Source organism: Urocampus carinirostris, chromosome 10 (assembly GCF_059441175.1).
Source record: "Urocampus carinirostris isolate Australia breed hairy pipefish chromosome 10, RoL_Ucar_1.0, whole genome shotgun sequence".
NCBI classification, from domain to species: Eukaryota; Metazoa; Chordata; class Actinopteri; order Syngnathiformes; family Syngnathidae; genus Urocampus; species Urocampus carinirostris.
In genome coordinates, this window is record NC_142358.1 from 17,047,072 (window position 1) to 17,064,003 (window position 16,932).

At 39.7% G+C, this 16,932-nt stretch overlaps 4 protein-coding genes across 8 annotated transcripts in view; 2 read left to right on the plus strand and 2 right to left on the minus strand.

Moving 5' to 3' along the window:
• col26a1 (collagen, type XXVI, alpha 1) overlaps positions 1–2,008 on the minus strand; it is a 43,189-nt gene extending 41,181 nt beyond the window's left edge. For both annotated transcript variants that reach the window (XM_088346158.1, XM_088346156.1), the window contains exon 1: positions 1,355–2,008. The gene's annotated coding sequence lies outside the window, so the exon portion shown is untranslated. The remainder of the gene's footprint in view (positions 1–1,354) is intronic.
• Positions 1,392–7,658, plus strand: srprb (SRP receptor subunit beta). The gene is made up of 7 exons (XM_088346162.1): positions 1,392–1,626; positions 1,892–1,986; positions 3,401–3,478; positions 4,396–4,478; positions 4,572–4,708; positions 6,656–6,710; positions 6,791–7,658. The coding sequence occupies exons 1-7, from the start codon at positions 1,470–1,472 to the stop codon at positions 6,999–7,001; spliced, it is 816 nt and encodes a 271-aa protein (XP_088202288.1). The 5' UTR covers positions 1,392–1,469; the 3' UTR covers positions 7,002–7,658.
• wdr53 (WD repeat domain 53) overlaps positions 7,483–16,932 on the minus strand; it is a 206,053-nt gene continuing 196,603 nt past the window's right edge. Inside the window, exons 1-3 of one of the 2 annotated variants that reach the window (XM_088346159.1) lie at positions 11,170–11,361; positions 10,104–10,593; positions 7,483–8,268 (exon numbers count right to left, since the gene is read on the minus strand). In XM_088346159.1, coding sequence (XP_088202285.1) covers positions 7,669–8,268; positions 10,104–10,592 — 1,089 coding nt within the window. In that variant the 5' untranslated portion in view covers position 10,593; positions 11,170–11,361 and the 3' untranslated portion in view covers positions 7,483–7,668. Of the gene's footprint in view, positions 8,269–10,103; positions 10,594–11,169; positions 11,362–16,932 lie in introns of those variants that run through there. The other variant, XM_088346161.1, reaches the window with a different exon arrangement.
• neu4 (sialidase 4) lies at positions 11,913–16,747 on the plus strand. 3 transcript variants are annotated; one of them, XM_088346152.1, is made up of 4 exons: positions 11,913–12,302; positions 12,381–12,595; positions 13,981–14,236; positions 14,952–16,747. In XM_088346152.1, the coding sequence occupies exons 2-4, from the start codon at positions 12,395–12,397 to the stop codon at positions 15,827–15,829; spliced, it is 1,335 nt and encodes a 444-aa protein (XP_088202278.1). In that variant the 5' UTR covers positions 11,913–12,302; positions 12,381–12,394; the 3' UTR covers positions 15,830–16,747. The 3 variants fall into 3 exon arrangements, with proteins under 3 accessions (XP_088202278.1, XP_088202275.1, XP_088202277.1); XM_088346149.1 differs by having other exon boundaries at positions 11,913–12,298; positions 12,366–12,595; XM_088346151.1 differs by having other exon boundaries at positions 11,913–12,298.

Consider the following 16,932-nt stretch of genomic DNA (forward strand, 5'->3'; position numbering starts at 1 on the left):
TTTCTTCATTTTCCTCAAGTTGAGGTTTTTGAATTTTTCCTTGCCCTCATGTTGGTTTCAGATCAGGGGATGATGCAATAATAGCCTGAAATAATAGTCTGTGCCAATGTTCCCTCTAATTTTCCACGGGTCATAGCGTTCACACAAAGTCGGTGAGCAACACTTGAAACAACAGTGAGCAACCATAATCCTAAGTGTGGCAAAATAATTAATTATCAAATATGTCCAAAACTTGACATCAAGTTACATTCTGCTGAGTTTCCCGCAATGCAAAATTATTTTTCTCTTTCGAATGAATTGACTCATGTACTATTGCAAAGGTTGTACGGCCTACAAACAACGTTTGTTCTTACAATTCTTTCACAAGATATCCATTTCTTTTTATTTCCTGACATATTTTGTCGCATCGGCTCGCTACAACGGGTCAGGTGTATCGACATTTCGTTCTGTGTACATTGTTACATAGAATGACAATACAAAGGAAATTATTATTATTATTATAATATTAACATTTTTGGGGGCTTATTTAGTCGGTTATAAGATACAGTACTTATCTTATAGCTACTTATCACATTTTTTAGTGGAAGTACAATGTTGGCAACAAGATGCACTTGATATAATTGAAAATTATTTGAATGCAACACAAACTTTTCCTTTTTTTTCCCGCGTTTTTTTTCTACTTTTTTTAAAATTCCTTTTAAAAAATCTCATTGTGTTTATTTTTTCTGAGCTGTTACTTTTTTTCTTTTTGTTCTCCATTTACTTTTTTCCTACATTTTTTTTTCTGTTTTTTTTCTAAATTTTTCCTTCTTTTTTCTCAGCTTTTCACTACTTTTTCATTTTGGTATTTTTTTCTTTTTTGTTCTATTCCCCCATTCCTTTAAGTCATTTTGTGCATAATTTTACATAATATTTGGTCATGTTGGGATTGAAGAAGCAAAACAACCTGAAGAGCCGTTTAGGACCCGAAAGAGCCGGTTCCTTTTAGTGAGCCGAGCCGAAGAAGCCGGTTCTCGACAAACTCTACTAACTTTACTTTTCAACTTCGTTCGACATTGACTTCAAAATACCGCATTTAGGACACAACGTCGGGGGAACCCGTGTATTTTTACCTTCGTGCACTGTAACTTTGACTTAAGTCGCTTCTTAATTAGTAATTTTGAGCCCTCATTTTTGTGCGCTGGCTAGATTTTCTTGTGCGCTGATAATGTGCGAGCAGTGCGCAATTGCGCACGCACGCAGTTTAGAGGGAACACTGGTCTGTGCAATAACCTGTGTAGCCCTTTGAGACTCTTTGTGATTAAGGGCTACACAAATAAAAATGACTTGACTTGACTCCTGTAATCAAACGTACCTGATTGTTGGGAAGCAGCGGCACTCGCAGGTCGAATCGCGTCACTGCATCCATTTCCCCCAAGAAGTAGACGTGTCCATCTGAGTTAGTGCCCACGTTTCGTCAGTACAACTCAATGGAGGCAGACATCCCCGGCAACGATGACACAAAAACGGACTCTGGGCTCTCGCTGCAGCCTTACATCGAGTCCGTGCGCCAGCAACTTGAAGCGCAGGACCCGCTTGTCCTCATCGGGATCCTCGTTGCTTTGGCTGTCGTGATCATCACCTTTGGTGGGTTAGCATCGCCGGTGTTAGCATGCTAATGCTAGCCTAGCAAGGGAACTGAGGGACTGGGGGGTATTTTTGGTAGTGAAACCGGCATTTGTTTTTTAATTTTCTTTGTCAGATTGTTAACGAAACTAGGCATCGCGTTTTATCATATTTTAATCTGGGGAAATTACCGGCTATACTACCGTCCCTCCCATTTGCTTGCATCGGCTTCATGACAGTTGTCACTGTTTTGTCAATAAGTTCGTTTTTCTTTCCGCCCCTACAGTTTTTCTTAAATACTTTTTGACGAGTAAAGCTGTCCAAAGCGCGGTCCTGCTTGTCGGGTTGTGCGACGCCGGCAAGACGCTCCTCTTCAGCCGGGTGAGTGAAAGCTAAAACAGCCTGTAGCTTGTCATCAGTACAAATGACTCCCGGGATACGACAATAATCCGTTGTGAGGTGGAGATCGCATAGTGAAACTGCGTGTAGCAGGGGATAGAAACCTATTATATCAAGTTAATGTCCCATTGGGGTGGGTGAGTGGATCCCTTAACCACTGGGGTCTTAGGGGCACCATTTCCTGTGGTATCTCTTGGGTAAGTACAGCATGGTGCAGCCCATCTCTCTCCAGGCCAACAAATGTTTCCACCCGGTCTCGAACTGGCGACCTTTCTCGTGTTAAGTGAATGTACTAACACTACGAAATATACATAATATAGAAAGTGCATAGTAAGTACTACCTGTGTGTAATATGGGTGCATATTAAATAATATTTTAAATAAATAGGAATGAAAAGGGGGCAGCACGGCAGCGCAGTGGTTAGTGCGTGTGCGGCACATTTCAGCGGTCATGGGTTCAAATCCAGCTACCGACCTTCCTGTGTAGAGTTTGCATGTTCTCCCCGTGCTTGCGTGGGTTTTCTCCGGGCACTCCGGTTTCCTCCTACATTCCCAAAACATGCATGGTTGATTGGCCGGGCCAAACTGTCGCTAGGTGTGAATGAGCGAGCGAATTGTCTGTCCCTGTGTGCCCTGCGACAGGCTGGCAACCAGTTCAGGGTGTCCCCTGCCCACTGCCCGAAGATGGCTTGGATGGGCTCCAGCAGCCCCGCGACCCTACTGAGGATAAGCGGTGCAGATAATGGATGGATGGAATGTAAAGAAAAAATCAAATACATTTGTCTTTGGTGGGACTTGACCTGGGCTATTCGAGCGAGATAGCAGGTGGGTCCGAGGAGGGCGGCATATTAAAAATTAAATTTGCCCCAAAATATCCCCTTGCTTTATTTTTAACAAGACCTACTTGTTGTTTTGCTTTGGCCATACATGGGGTGGCGGCAATTAGTGTGCCCTCTTCATATTTCTTGATAGTGGCTTTCTCTGTTTCCTTGGTTATGTTTTTGCTTTTCACTTTAGCATCTCTGCAAGCCTTGGACCTATAGTGCGTAGACTGAGCAAAAATACAGTATTGAATCGCCGATTCGCAAAAGCGATTCTGAACTGAATGACGGAAAGACATATATTATATCGGCCAATATCAGACAGTCATGTTAAAGATGCACTCAAATCCTACAAGTTTGAATATTAAAAGTTTTTATTCTAGCAAAATGATTTGCTGTTGACATGTAGCTGGGAAAATGCTTTCACAAGAAAGAGGCTCAACATCATCTTATTACTCTTTGTAAAGTGAAAACATTGTAAGACGAGGATGCCGTATCCCGGGGGTCTACTGTACTTCAAACTTGCACAAGACAAAGCCTGTGCAACATTAATGCATTTTAAATGATTCATTCCAGCTCCTCTCCGGGAAGTTTAAACGGACCCAGACCTCCATTACAGACAGCAGCGCTGCTTATAAAGCAAAAAATGACAGGGTAGGTTTTCATTCATATTTGTCATTCTAGAAACTGAGCTACTAACTTAAGTGTGCTAACTGGTTGGCTATCTTGTTGACTTGATTCACGCAATTCAGTAATTTTTATTTCTGCTAAATTGTGCTTTTGTTTTTGTGATACCATTTTGACTTGATGTTAGGCTATTTCATATAATACTTTAGATCATACTGCTTGCAACTTAACTAATGCTTTGCCATTTTCATAGGTTGGGATTAGGTCAGTGTCGTTTCTTTTGCAAATAACCATAATTTAAGCAGCCATTTAATATATTAATATTTAAGGCAAGATGATACAGACCATGTATCCAGCTGAACGTTAATAAACCTCAAATTGATAGGTGTCAAACTCATCAACAAGGGAAATACCTGACTTTTTATTTATATTTCGAAGACTTAATGCGAGGAAAACTTGAAGTAATTAACACCATAGACTTGTATTTTATGAAAAACGACACATTGTCATCAGAAACCGGTATTTTACCTGCAATTTGAAGCACCCCCCATCCGATCTTCAATCCAATAAAAGCCTGTTGGCATATTACCAGTTTGTTAATGGCTGGGTGAGAAAAGTAAAATCAACTGAGATCTACAGTCATCATTTGGTTATTTGACAGGTAGGTGTCAAGGTATGAAATTGCAGGTAACAGCGGGGATCTGATGACAACTTGTTTTTCATAAAATACAGCTAAGTGTTAATTACCCTAAACATTTTCTTGTATCTAGTCTTTGAAACCCCGTCTAATTTTGCAAAGTACGCAATATGATTTGTACTTTCATCTACTTCCATAATCGCTTGTGCCCCAATGTGGCAGCCGCTTAAAAATGTATGACTCTTTAGAAGCCTCTATAATTGATTGCACTGTCCCAACTTATTTTTTCTTATCTTGCCCTGTTCAGAAAACCGTCTGGACTCTTATAGACCTGCCAGGTCACGACAGTTTACGTCCACAATATTTGGAGAAGTTTAAGTCGGCAGCCAGGTGAGGATATGACGACTGAAAGCCGACTTATTATGTATTGACAATTTAAGAAATGATTCTGTGTGTCCCTTACAAATTCTCTCATCTCTTCAGAGCCATTGTTTTTGTGGTGGACAGCGCCATCTTCCAGAAAGAAGTCAGAGATGTGGCAGAGTTTCTGTATGTGCTTCTGACAGACCCTGTGCTCTGCAGGAATGCCCCTACACTCTTGGTGGCATGCAACAAACAAGGTATTTGAAATAATTTTCTGGAACTTTAGTGGTATTTTCAGCTGAAACATAGAAGAATTCCACAAAAATCCTGATTGAAACATTTTTCTGATCCTTGGAATTGAGTGCTAAATACAAATTTGACTACATCAAAGCATAAATTACATTGGAAAAAATTATTAGTGTACAGACCCCAAGGATATGGCATTATATTTTCACAATATGGTGTGAAATAATGTTTTTTTTGCCCCTTTTTAGTATTCCCCCACTACACAACAGCAACAACTATTTTTTTAACATATCTAAATTACAATTTAGAAGTGTATGTAGTTACGCCTCTAAGATGTCTGTCAGCTATTGGTTGACGGCATATAAAATGATGATCTGTTATTGGTTTGCGAATACATATAGGCTATTGGATGAACTACCTCCCATAATTCCTTTCTCCTCAGTTCAGAATCTAGTGTGCTTAATACTTTGCAAGTCGGCTATACAATACTGTATTTATTTGCTAAGGGAACCAAGGCTTGTGATGTTAAAGGAGCAGCAAAAACATGATAACCACAGAAGCATATCATTGAATTATCTAAAAATATGAAAAAGAAACATGGATTGCTACCTTCACCAAGTTGCTTGGCTGTAACAAATTGAAAATAAGGACTTTTACAAATAAGTATGCGATTAAACCAAATAAATCTTCTATGGCAGGGGTCGGGAACCTTTTTGACTCAAAGAGCCATAAAAGCAAAAAATATTAATTTTATTTTGGGAAAGAGCCACACCATATATTATGAGACAAATTTACTAAATTGCTAAACCCGCGCCCCAGACAAAAGCTTAGTCTTCAGCACATTTATTTTTGATGATTTGATAAAAATTATGAAAAGAGAATAATGCCAGAGCCCCTGTCCCAAATTCAACAAACAGACCACTTTAAACTTGTCTCTTTCTTGCAATTACTCAAGATCGGTTAAACTCCTTTTGACCCTTTTTTTCATACATATTGGTTTCAAAACCAGATGCAAGCATTTATTTTGTAAAAACGTCACAACATTCTGAGAATAGGGAGCCTTATGTGCTTACCTTTGGCGAGAGATGGGAGGGAATGCTTGTACTTTTTGCATAGCTCCACCCATCCCTCCCACTCACCCAATCAAATGACTAAGTTCTCTTCCGGTGTTTTGGCGTATTTACAGTTCTGTGGATTCATCATAAAGTATCTGAACACTGAACACAGATTATATAGTGAACTTTTAAATAAAGGATTCTTTAGCGTTGTACAGCCAAAACGAGTTTTTTTCCCCCCTTTTTTTGTGTGACACCTTGACTGTAAATTGTAGTGAAAAACGTGCCCTATATATACTGCGAAGTGTTTCCTTTGCATTTAGCTTTGGTTTGGCTTTACGTGTACCTGAATAGGATAGACAATCTCGGTTTTGAACAAGATGGAGAAATTTAGCATGCAATCAAATTGGTCTCTGAGCCATAGGTACTCATAGAAAGAGCCATATATGGCTTGCGAGCCATAGGTTCCCGACCCCTGTTCTATGGGCATGACATTCCTCACAAATGCAAGTTTCAAAATCAGTTTCATTTTTAAGACATCGCTGTCTCCTCCGCCTTCTGCATCCACCCGCTTCCCCGACTTGAGCTGCTTAAGTCGCGTTTCACCAATGCTAAAAAAAAAAGTAAATATATGAATACTTTTGTTTTATCATATGCGTGTATTTTACTCATAAGTAGTACTTAATGCATACTTTTCTGTTATTTCAATGTTTTTATCTGGTACCGGGGGTTCAAAGTTAATTTTCATGTTTCTATCCCCCACTAAAAGGCAATTTAACTTTGAAACATCTCCCTCAGGACAGATTAATGTCTTATCCCTGGGTTCTACTCGACTTTATTCGGTGCAACATCACCCTCCATGAACTTAAATACAAATATTCAATATGCCGTTTATCTTGACAGATATCACCATGGCAAAATCTGCCAAACTGATTCAGCAGCAGTTAGAGAAGGAACTGTAAGTAACTTAACATTACACAACCAGTTATCCTTAAATGAGAAACATTGTCTTCAGCAGAACACTTTATCCTGTCGTAGGAACACACTACGGGTGACTCGCTCAGCAGCCCTTAGCGCTCAGGATGGATCGGCGGGCGGCACTGTGTACCTCGGTAGGAGAGGCAAGGATTTTGACTTCAATCAGCTGCCTATGAAGGTGGAATTTCTGGAGTGCAGTGCCCGTGGGGCCAAAGGAGAAGATGCCGATGCTGACATCCAGTCCCTGGAGAGCAGCCTTGCTAAACTGTAGAAGGATAAAATGAAGACCTTGCTGGCAGACACCATCATGGATGGCCACTCGCATAGATATTCAACCAGATCAAGAGTCCATTTTTCAAAGAAATTATAATGACTGTTTGCTTGAGTGAAGTGAATAATAGTTGGCACCATACTCATTAAGGCTCTATTAATGGCCCGTTTATTGCAAACAAACATTTTGGACAGCTTATTTAAATCATGGTTAAATACGTTTTCTGCCATTTAGTAATGGACAGAAAGCTTTGTGCCTTTTTATCAGATACTGTGGTAGGGTAGTGTTTTGCGGTAGAGCAATTTGAATGTGCGGAATTATTTCCAAAGAACTCATAATTTATTCCTGCAAATCCTGTTTAAAAATGCGATTACTATCCTTTGTTTACTTTTTAAGTTGTTTTTCCGAAGACCGTGAAGCAAAACAAGTCATGCACTTGTGTTAATAATCACTGGTAAAAGAAAACAATTATGAAAAACTATTTTCCCACAAGTGGAAACCAAGCATTTAATCCAGTGTATAATTATAATGCCACAACCCTATGGTTAGGTACAGCAACGGTCATAATAAAGATTATATCATGTTTTTCACATTAGTAATATGTTGTGAACCTTTTTCATATAAAATGTGTTCTCAATAAAAGTTGTGGAACACTGAGTGGTGTAATCTAAGCCTCGGGCACAGGATATACAGTTAATGTGGAAGTCTGATCAGCCACAAGCAAACTGGCTTTTCCTTTGAGAGAAGCAGAGCACAACCAGTTGATTTTGTTCCCGTGATTGATTTTCATTTTGGGTCCAGATGTCAGCCCCAAATCTCCCTCGTCTTTCACTTGTGCCTCCACCCCATCCCTCTTCACCTTAGTTTTGCCTTTCCTCCCCTTAACTTTGGCCTTTCCCTCTGTAGTCACCGTTGGATCTTGGTGTACATCCCAGAGAGCTACATGCCCGTCATTGCCGCCGGTGGCCAACCAGTATGGGTGCGAGAGGAATGGGATGAAATGTGCTTGGGAGGCGCCCTGGGAGTGTGCTTTAAATGCACCCTGCTGCTCGATTTTGGAGCCGGCGCCAATGCGCATCATGTGCACCCTCCCGTCTTCTGCGGCGCAGGCAACCACGTTTCCGCAGCTGGCTACAGAGACACAGTGAGCTAGCGGAGGGTTGAAAAGCTGACCAGGACGCTGCTGGTGGTCATCTTCCTCCTCTGCTACATCTTGGAGGTTGAGTGTCCAAAGGGGCCGTGTCTTTTGGAGACCCCAAAGCATCACCTGGACAGCAAATGTTCAATATCTTAGAAATTGAAATATACACACTACCGTTCAGAAGTTTAGGGTCACCCAGACAATTATGTTTAAAATGAAAGTCACGTACCGCACTTATCAAATGATTTGTCCAATGTGTTTTTTTGCTCATACGATTCTCTTTTTTTGGCCAGTTTCAGGTATGGCTTTTTCTTTAAGGCTATCATCTCCACGGTTTACATAGGTTCTTGTAATCCTTGCAAAAACTTTAATTTTAAAAAGTATTGAAAAGTATTCATATTTTAGGTAAAATGCTTGGAATGCAGAAATTTGCTGCCATATTTCTGAACAAGTATGCCTAAAAATGACGCCGACACTGCTCTTTGGTACCTCCGCGATTGCATTCCTTCTTCCCTCGTGATTAACTGCAGCGGGCATTAGTTTGTATGACATTGTCTTATGAAGGGTTATTGCCCATATGGGTTGTGCCCAAGAGGACAGGTTGTTGCTAAACCCAAACAGGGAACTATGAAATGTGTATTAGTGCAGATTATGGACCTTCGTAATGGACCATGCAAACAAATATGGTAGCGTTACCCAGTGGTTAATTGTAATGGGAAGCAACTAAAATGTGAGCTACACATTACATAGTCATTTTATCCAACATCTATATGGGGAGATTTTTCTCATAACTATTTCAACACGAATTGTTCAGATCCACAAATATATTTGCAATTTACTCAAGATCTAGAAATTGCTATATTTTGATAAATGTGCAAGCAAGATTAAAAATCACATATTTAAATCGCAGATACATCTAACACATGATGCTCACTAGATTTGTTTTAATGCTGCTGAATAAATTGTTAAATTTACTCTAGTCTTTAAAAAGCGCTCGAATTGGGCCAAGAAAAAATTGTAAGAACCCTGCATCTGAGTTGTTTCTTCACTATAGACGTTGACACAGATGTATCGTTGGTACTATTTAAAGAAGCTGCTAGTTGAGGACCTTTAAGGCTTCTACTTTGAAAAATAGAGACGCTAATGTACTTGTCCTCATACTTGGTTGGACAGCTGGGCCCCCCACTTATTTTTCTATTCTTTGCTGTACTCTGAAGGGAGTAGTGTGGGAAGATTGGTAGAAACCAATAGGTGGAACAAATGTGCCTGTGTTAGGAGTTGACTAGGGACATTAAAGGGAACTCCCATTCCCAGAAAAAGAAGGTTGTGGGATGCAGTGAGCTTGGATGTATTATTTAAACAGCATAAAAATATACTCTTCTCTCGTGAGTCTTAGTCATACTGACAATGTGTAGAACATTGTTACAAGTAGTACACACCTTTGTGGGAGATCATCAATTTCTTAGCAATTTCTCGCATGGAATAGCCTTAATTTCTTAGAACAAGAATAGGCTTACATTAAAGTACTCTTCTTCTAGCCATTCTGAAAGTTGAATCAGATCCACAAATGTGATGCTCCAGATACTTGACTAGCTAAAAGGGCGGTCAGTTAGTGTTACAGCTGAACGGTTTTAAGTTGTGCTAATATCATTGCACAAAGGTTTTCGAATCATTACCTTTTTAGCGCAGTTGGCAAACACAATGTACTATTAGAAGACAGGAGTACTGGTTGCTGGAAATGGGCCTCTATACACCTATCTTGGTATTGCGTTAAAAAATACGGACAGTTGCAGCTAAAATAGTAATTTACCACGTTAATATATGGGGTACATTTCTGATTAGTTTTGTTTTATATTCATTGGGGAAAATGGGGCTTATCCTTCAAAAATATAGACAAATCTAAGCAACCCCAAACTTTTCAAAGGTAGTGTATATTTTTTCGTATGTTTTTCAATTCTAACCTGCATGTCCAGTCCAGCAGACAACAAATTATTCGGCCTGTGTGGCCTAAAAGCCACAGATGAGCAAATGTTAGTGTGTCGACGAAGTGTCCTGCACACTTTTCCTCCAGGAAGCTCAAGTATCCGCACTGCTCCAGAGTCATCAGCCAGCGCTAAAGTGGTACCGCTTTCATTTAACGCTAATGCGTTAATCTCCTCCTCCCCGGCTCCAACAAATTCCTCCACGGCACCCTTAAGGTTTCTTGGGTCAAAAATACTCACTGTGTCGCCATGCGACACGTAAAGCAGGCCTGGTGCCACTGGAGAAAATGACACGCTGGTGGAGTCCTCATCCCCTGGAAGTTTCAGGCGACCGATGACACATCCTTCATGCGTCCAAAGGGCAACTTCTCCACCTTCTGCACCTGACGCTACAATTCCCTCTGGACCTGAGGCCGCGCACACACACAAGATGGGTGTGGAGTGGCCTTCACACCACTGCTTTGACATGCTGTGAGAGAAAAACAGCCATAAAAGGTTCAGTCGAACTAAAATTGCAATAAACAGGTACAGTATCTCTAACCACTCAGCCCTTAAGATGATATTTTAAGAATTTATGGAAAGTGTTGTTCATGAATAGTGTATTGACTGTACAGTAATATTTTTGTGCCGAAAACTTGTAGCGCCCACACGATATTAAATTGACACTCTTTCGCATCTACAATTGAGTCACCTGTATTAAAACGTCAATTTACCTAAAAATACACTCAATACGCAGTATTACGGTAAATGTATTACACATTATTTGATTGTGGTTTGAACAAATTTATTGACACTAAAAGCAGAAAACAATCGTGACAATCTCAACAGCAATTAAGCACATTCACAATATTATATTTCAATATGACGTTTAACAGCAAACACAATGTGAGGTTTGAACAACCCTTCTCGAAAATCTTAATAGCAATCAAGCATATTCACAATTTCATTATATAACATCTTTGTTAGTGTCAATAGATTCCGAAATCACATCAGTTTTGGACCTCGCAACACCAGAATAACATTTAACCACATTGCACTTACGTACATCGCAACCGCTTAAATGGCGATTTCACACGTTGACAAACATCAGTCTTAAGACGTTATGAATGATTGCGTCTTGTAGTTTATTTCAATATTTGTTTTAGAATTTAGTACGCTGCAGATTAAGAGAAATGGGAGGAAATGTAGCAAACTCGCATATGGCTAACATGTGGATGTTGCCCCACAGTCGCATGCTGATGACGTCAAACACGAGCCGTTTGTTATCTCGCCTGAAAATAGATAAGTAATCTAGTCAATAAGATTGTAAAACATTTTCTAAGAATATGTTGTACAAACAATTAAAAATGATTTTAAAATAAAATATTCAAAGCTTCATACATTAAAAGCAACTGTAACTGAACTATTCTTGTTTTAATGCTATATTTTTAGTGAGATACGTTTAGTAAAACATGAATAAATTATCTTTTTTTTTTAAATAGGGGAATGTATTCATAGATTCTATAATGATATACTATTAAAGCGCTGTTTTTCAAAAATAAAACTGGGAAATATTTTACTTTTATTTAACTCAGATCATTTAAAAGAATATATTTATTCACACAAATTACCGTACTGGTGCAATTATTTCCAAAATAAACAATTACAGAATACGATTATTATATAAACGTAGCGTGTTTGAAAGCTATAATCGTTATTACTCATAAGATTACACATATTTCTATTTTTTAAAGATCCTTTTGAAACTATATTATATTTAAAACAAACTAAAATAGACAAAAATAATTATTTTTCTTTCATTTGTTTGTGCAAGTGCTCCAGTGTTGTTAATCATGCATGATTGTGAATAAAGTAAGGTTTATTTAAAAAAATAAATTAAACAAGTAAAATTGCAGCGAGCAGGAGGATGCTTCTTTATTTCGCATCTGTATTCAGTTTTCCTCCAAAACAAAAACCTTTCATCTCCACAATGGCTGCTCTCCGCTGATTCATCAATAACTGTAGACTTGATGAGTGTGGTCTATTTCTGGGCCAGTGAAAAGCATACTAAGCCATTGTTTAAAAGGCCGCAGGCAGGGGTGGGCCCCTGTTTGCCAAAAACACAAAAACAAAAAGCCCTCTTGATTATCACACAATCACTGATCTGATGCATTGCCTCAAAGCAGCTGCTCAACGTAGGTAACTTTCTCTTTAGTACTTATCTCATTTAAGTACAGTACTTAAAATAGAAGCAACATATAGTATTTATAATTACAGATGGCCCAAGTGCGATGATCGCACCGTATTTCCCGGCGAGGTCAGTTCTTTTCCGCAAAGAACAGAACGGGGTAACCTATCGAGTGCCGGCATTGCTCTACCTACCCCGTTGCAGCTCTTTCTTGGCCTTCTGCGAGGAGAGGCTGAGCCCGGCCGACTCTCAGGCTCATCTTCTGGTCATGAGGAGAGGGACTTTCTACAGGAACTATGTTGAGGTGACAGATATTGTTGTAAATCATATTTTTCTCTTCTTCATATTTGTTTGGTTCTGGGTCGCGAGAAGGTACGTTATTAGAAAAAGATGGTGAGATAAGCAGGTTTTATGAACAGAATATTCTGGGCTCAAAAAAAGTCACAGACAATGAATCGACAGTTAAAAAATGAAAAGCCCTAATTGGCTTACTATTATTCTCACTGTATGAAATAATTCTTGTATGTTTCTTACCCTTTTTACTTTAAAAGTCAACATTTTGACACTCCCCCCTCAAAATTTACTCTTCCAAGTATGGATTTTAATTTTTAAGTCACAATCAAAACTCTTTTTCTTTTCAGAAAAACTTAAAACTTAAAAGTCAGATGGATTACGATTGTTTCCCTAGAATTCTTACTTTAAAAGTCAGGATTCAGACTTTTAATGAGATTTATGACACCCTCCCCCAATATTTCTCATTTAGGGTTAGGGTTAGGATTATTCTCTGCACCAGAGTCTTCCCTACCGCCCCACATCAAAAAACGTTTTTGAAGAATGAACTCATCAATGGTAGTGAGCGTTTGGATTTAAATTGATGAAAAAACTCGTCAATGGCATTGAATGAGTATGGATTGTCACTTTCAAGGTAGAATTCAGACTTTTTTTTCTAAGAATCAGCATTTAAGGCAAGATGAATTTGGACTTTTTTCAGAATTCTCAAGTATGACAAAATTCTGATAATATAGTGAAAATACTGCCTTTTTCCCTCATAATTCTCTGTATAAATTAGCAATACTCACTTTTAAGTCAAGATTCTGACATTTATTTTTCAGAAATAGCACTTTAAATGTCAAATAAAGTAAACTCTGATTTTTCTCAAAATTCTCACTTCAAAGGTCCAAATTTGGAATCTTCCCCCTCAAAATTTTGACTTTTGAGAAAGAATTATGACTTATTTTTCTCAAATTGTTCTCTGAACTATACTTCACAATTGAAGAGAGCACTGTCCTATTAAAGATGGCCTCGTCTTGCTCAGGCCACTCAACCTTTGCCTAAGAAAATAAGGATAAGAGTTGGAGTTTGCTTGATGTGATCTTCTACACCCATCCTGGCGTTCAGAAAAGTTCTTGTTTACACACCCCATTTACGATCGTGTCCCTTGAAGTGTTAGAGTTAGGTCCCCCTTCGTCTGACTGTGTCTGAATTGTTTGTAATAAAGAAAGGGTGGTGTCAAAACTTTAGCCAGTTGAGATTCAGGAGTGAGGCTACGGTAATCATATCTTCTCATAAGCTGAAATTGATGTTCCCTGTCTCTCATAGACTTACAGTAACATTGGTGCTTATATTTAATACAATGTTTATTTACTGTTTTTAACAAAAATACATTGAACTTGGGACTCCTGTTTCCAGTGGGAGGACATAAGTGCTCTTGGAACAGCATACTTGCCAGGCCACCGCTCCATGAACCCGTGCCCAGTGTATGATGACTTCACGGGTACCCTGTTCCTGTTCTTTATCGCCATTCTGGGCCATACCACCGAAGACTTCCAGCTGGCCACAGGGAAGAACTTAACACGCCTTTGTTACGTCTCCAGCACGGACAATGGCGTCACGTGGTGTCCGGCCATTGACCTCACGCGTCAGGTCATAGGAGAAACTCTTAAAGGTCTGGCACCAGCTTTTTTTTTGTCATTTAGAGGTACCAGGCACCTTATTTGTATTATAAACTTTGAAAATGAAGACATACTTCTTATATGAAGTTCAGAGGAAAATACTGTTCTAGTTTTCTGTTATAATTTGCTTGCACAGTATTTCCCAAGGTCTACTTTTTGGGGAAGGATGAATATCAACACAAGTTTATTAATGTATTTGTGTTAAGTTATTGTGTCCATTTGGGATACAAACTACCAATATAGATGAGAGCCCTTCTAGTCAGTATTAAAGCAGTAAACTTATAAAAAAATATTTTTTCTTGATAAAGAGAAAGTAAACTTAATGGATTTTCTACCTTATTATAGTCAAATTTACAGACAAATAATCCGACATCTTATTTTCATACGATTGACAACGCAGGTTATAATTTAAGTATAGACTATTGAATAAATACATATGTAGTCTTCCATTATGAAAAAAGTCCAACATCCAGTAAAAACTCGAAATAGCTTGACTTGCTGTTAGCTTGCTAAAACTATTACTAGTTCTATTGTTTGGGGCTGAAGTGTGTGCCTAATCAGAATCCATGATCTCACTATCGCCCTCTGCCATGAAGCAAGAGAACTGTGCGCCTCACTCTGGTCACATGCAACCACTTTCTGGTTTTAATTGAACACTTGATTTTGCCTCGTACCTCATTCATTATTTTTTACCTTCTCTGGTTCTAGAATGGGCCACCTTTGCACTCGGCCCAGGCCACGGCATTCAACTGAAGTCCGGCCGCCTCCTCATCCCCGCCTACGCCTACCACATCGAGTGCAAGCGCTGCTTGGGGAAGCTGTGCCAGACGTCCCCTCGCTCCTTCTGTTTCTACAGCGACACCCATGGGCGAAACTGGCGTTTCGGGGCCACCGTCCCGGGGCCACCGTGTGTGGAGTGCCAGGTGGTGTCCGTGGACGAAGAGGACGGGACAAATGTTTTGTACTGCAATGCACGTAGCCGGCTCGGTTTCAGGGTGCAGGCGCTCAGTCTGGACCACGGGGCAACTTTTCAGGAGGGTCAGCTAGTGCAGCGCTTGGTTGAGCCCCGCAACGGTTGTCATGGTAGCGTTGTGGGTTTTCCAGCTCCACTGCATGTATATCGTCACTTCCACTCCGGATACTGTATAACTCCCCCAAGCCAACCGCCAAATAACCCCTCCCCGGATTTCCTCACCCCTACATGGGTGGTGTACTCCCATCCAACATGGACCAGCGCTCGCAAAGACCTAGGTGTTTTTTTGAGTCTTTACCCTCGAGACCCCGACAGTTGGTGTGGGCCCTGGGTGATCCACGAGGGCCCGTGCGCCTATTCGGACCTGACGTACTTTGAATTGCCGTCCTCGCCTGGCTCCCCTCCCGTGGTAGCCTTCGCCTGCCTGTGGGAGTGCGGTACCAAGACCACTTACGATGAGATCAGCTTCTGCATCTTCACCCTCTACGAGCTTATCAATAACCTCCCGCAGGGTGAAAGACTCGTAAGCGGGGAATATAACAATCAACAAGGGCCTAGTGTCGTACATGGGCGAAAGCGGAGGAAGCTTAGTGATTTTTGTGTTCTGTCTTGAATTTATTTTATATTCCTTAAAGGTGGGGTATGTAGTTTGAGGTGTCCTTAAAAAGTTTAAAATGAAATATTTTCTCAATGAAGTATGTGTTAACACTGTCCAACTGACTTCAAAGCGCCTTTATATCTTTATTTTTTCACCACGCTGACATCCTTTTATCCTACTTTTATTATTTGGGTTCAGTCCCCGCAGCACATTAGGTGAGAGGAAAGGAGGTGGGGGATATGGGGGTGATAAGAGTGAATTCAAGCGCATGGTCACGGTTTTCTTTTATTAAAGGATGAAAATCGTGAAAGTAAGAAAAGGAGCGTTTCAAATACAGTTCAAATGCCGACCCAAAATCAAAAAAAGATTAAAAAAAGAAGAGTTTATTTGATAGACACGTATGTGCATGCGCCACAGAAGCCGCTTGACGGAGGTTGCAATGATGATTTGGCATCAGCAAAAATAATATTTTGAAGTTACGGACACCTGCCTTTAAAGTAGTTGTGCGGAATCTGGAACTTTGTTATTCTCTGCTGCCATTTCACAGCTTGTGTTATCATTGCAGACTCAATCAGCTCATTCATGATGCTCGTGCAAGTACGGGCATTTCTTAGTTACACTTGAATAAACTGTTCTTTTTTCATCTATTCTGGTTTGGGTTGGCGTTTTGACTCTACTTGAAGCAAGAGTTTTCTTACTTTCACCATTTTAATGCTACACTGACAATAAGAAATATGGAAAAAAACTGTGTGGTAAAGCATGATGTGACTCTCCAGCACTCCCACCTCTTAGCTTCAGTTTTATTTCAGATAATGTGCACAGTGAGGGTCCGCATATTAATTGTTTGGCATATGAGACATTTTTTATGATGCACTTATATATTAAAAACAATAAAAGTATTTCGGCGCCATATGTTGGTGCTGTCTGGTTTAATATCTGGTCTTTATTATTTTTTATTATACTGACTTTGAGATTAGCTTTTGTTAGAAGTCTTTAAATGCAACATCCATGCGAAGGTCTGACAAAAAGAAGTTTTGCAAACATTTGATTTGATTTTTCTACATTCCATTTATTTTTATTTTATGATAAAAACAATACTAGTATCAATATAGTCTTGA

Excerpts from the sequence above, each read along its gene's own strand:
- neu4 (XM_088346149.1), top strand. The coding sequence starts at position 12,271 with ATGCATTGCCTCAAAGCAGCTGCTCAAC. Across the intron at positions 12,299-12,365 it reads CCTCAAAGCAGCTGCTCAAC|TATTTATAATTACAGATGGC; the intron begins GTAGGTAACTTT and ends AGCAACATATAG. Across the intron at positions 14,237-14,951 it reads CATAGGAGAAACTCTTAAAG|AATGGGCCACCTTTGCACTC; the intron begins GTCTGGCACCAG and ends CTCTGGTTCTAG.
- srprb (XM_088346162.1), top strand. The coding sequence starts at position 1,470 with ATGGAGGCAGACATCCCCGGCAACGATGACACAAAAACGGACTCTGGG. Across the intron at positions 1,627-1,891 it reads TGTCGTGATCATCACCTTTG|TTTTTCTTAAATACTTTTTG; the intron begins GTGGGTTAGCAT and ends CCGCCCCTACAG. Across the intron at positions 4,709-6,655 it reads GGTGGCATGCAACAAACAAG|ATATCACCATGGCAAAATCT; the intron begins GTATTTGAAATA and ends TTATCTTGACAG.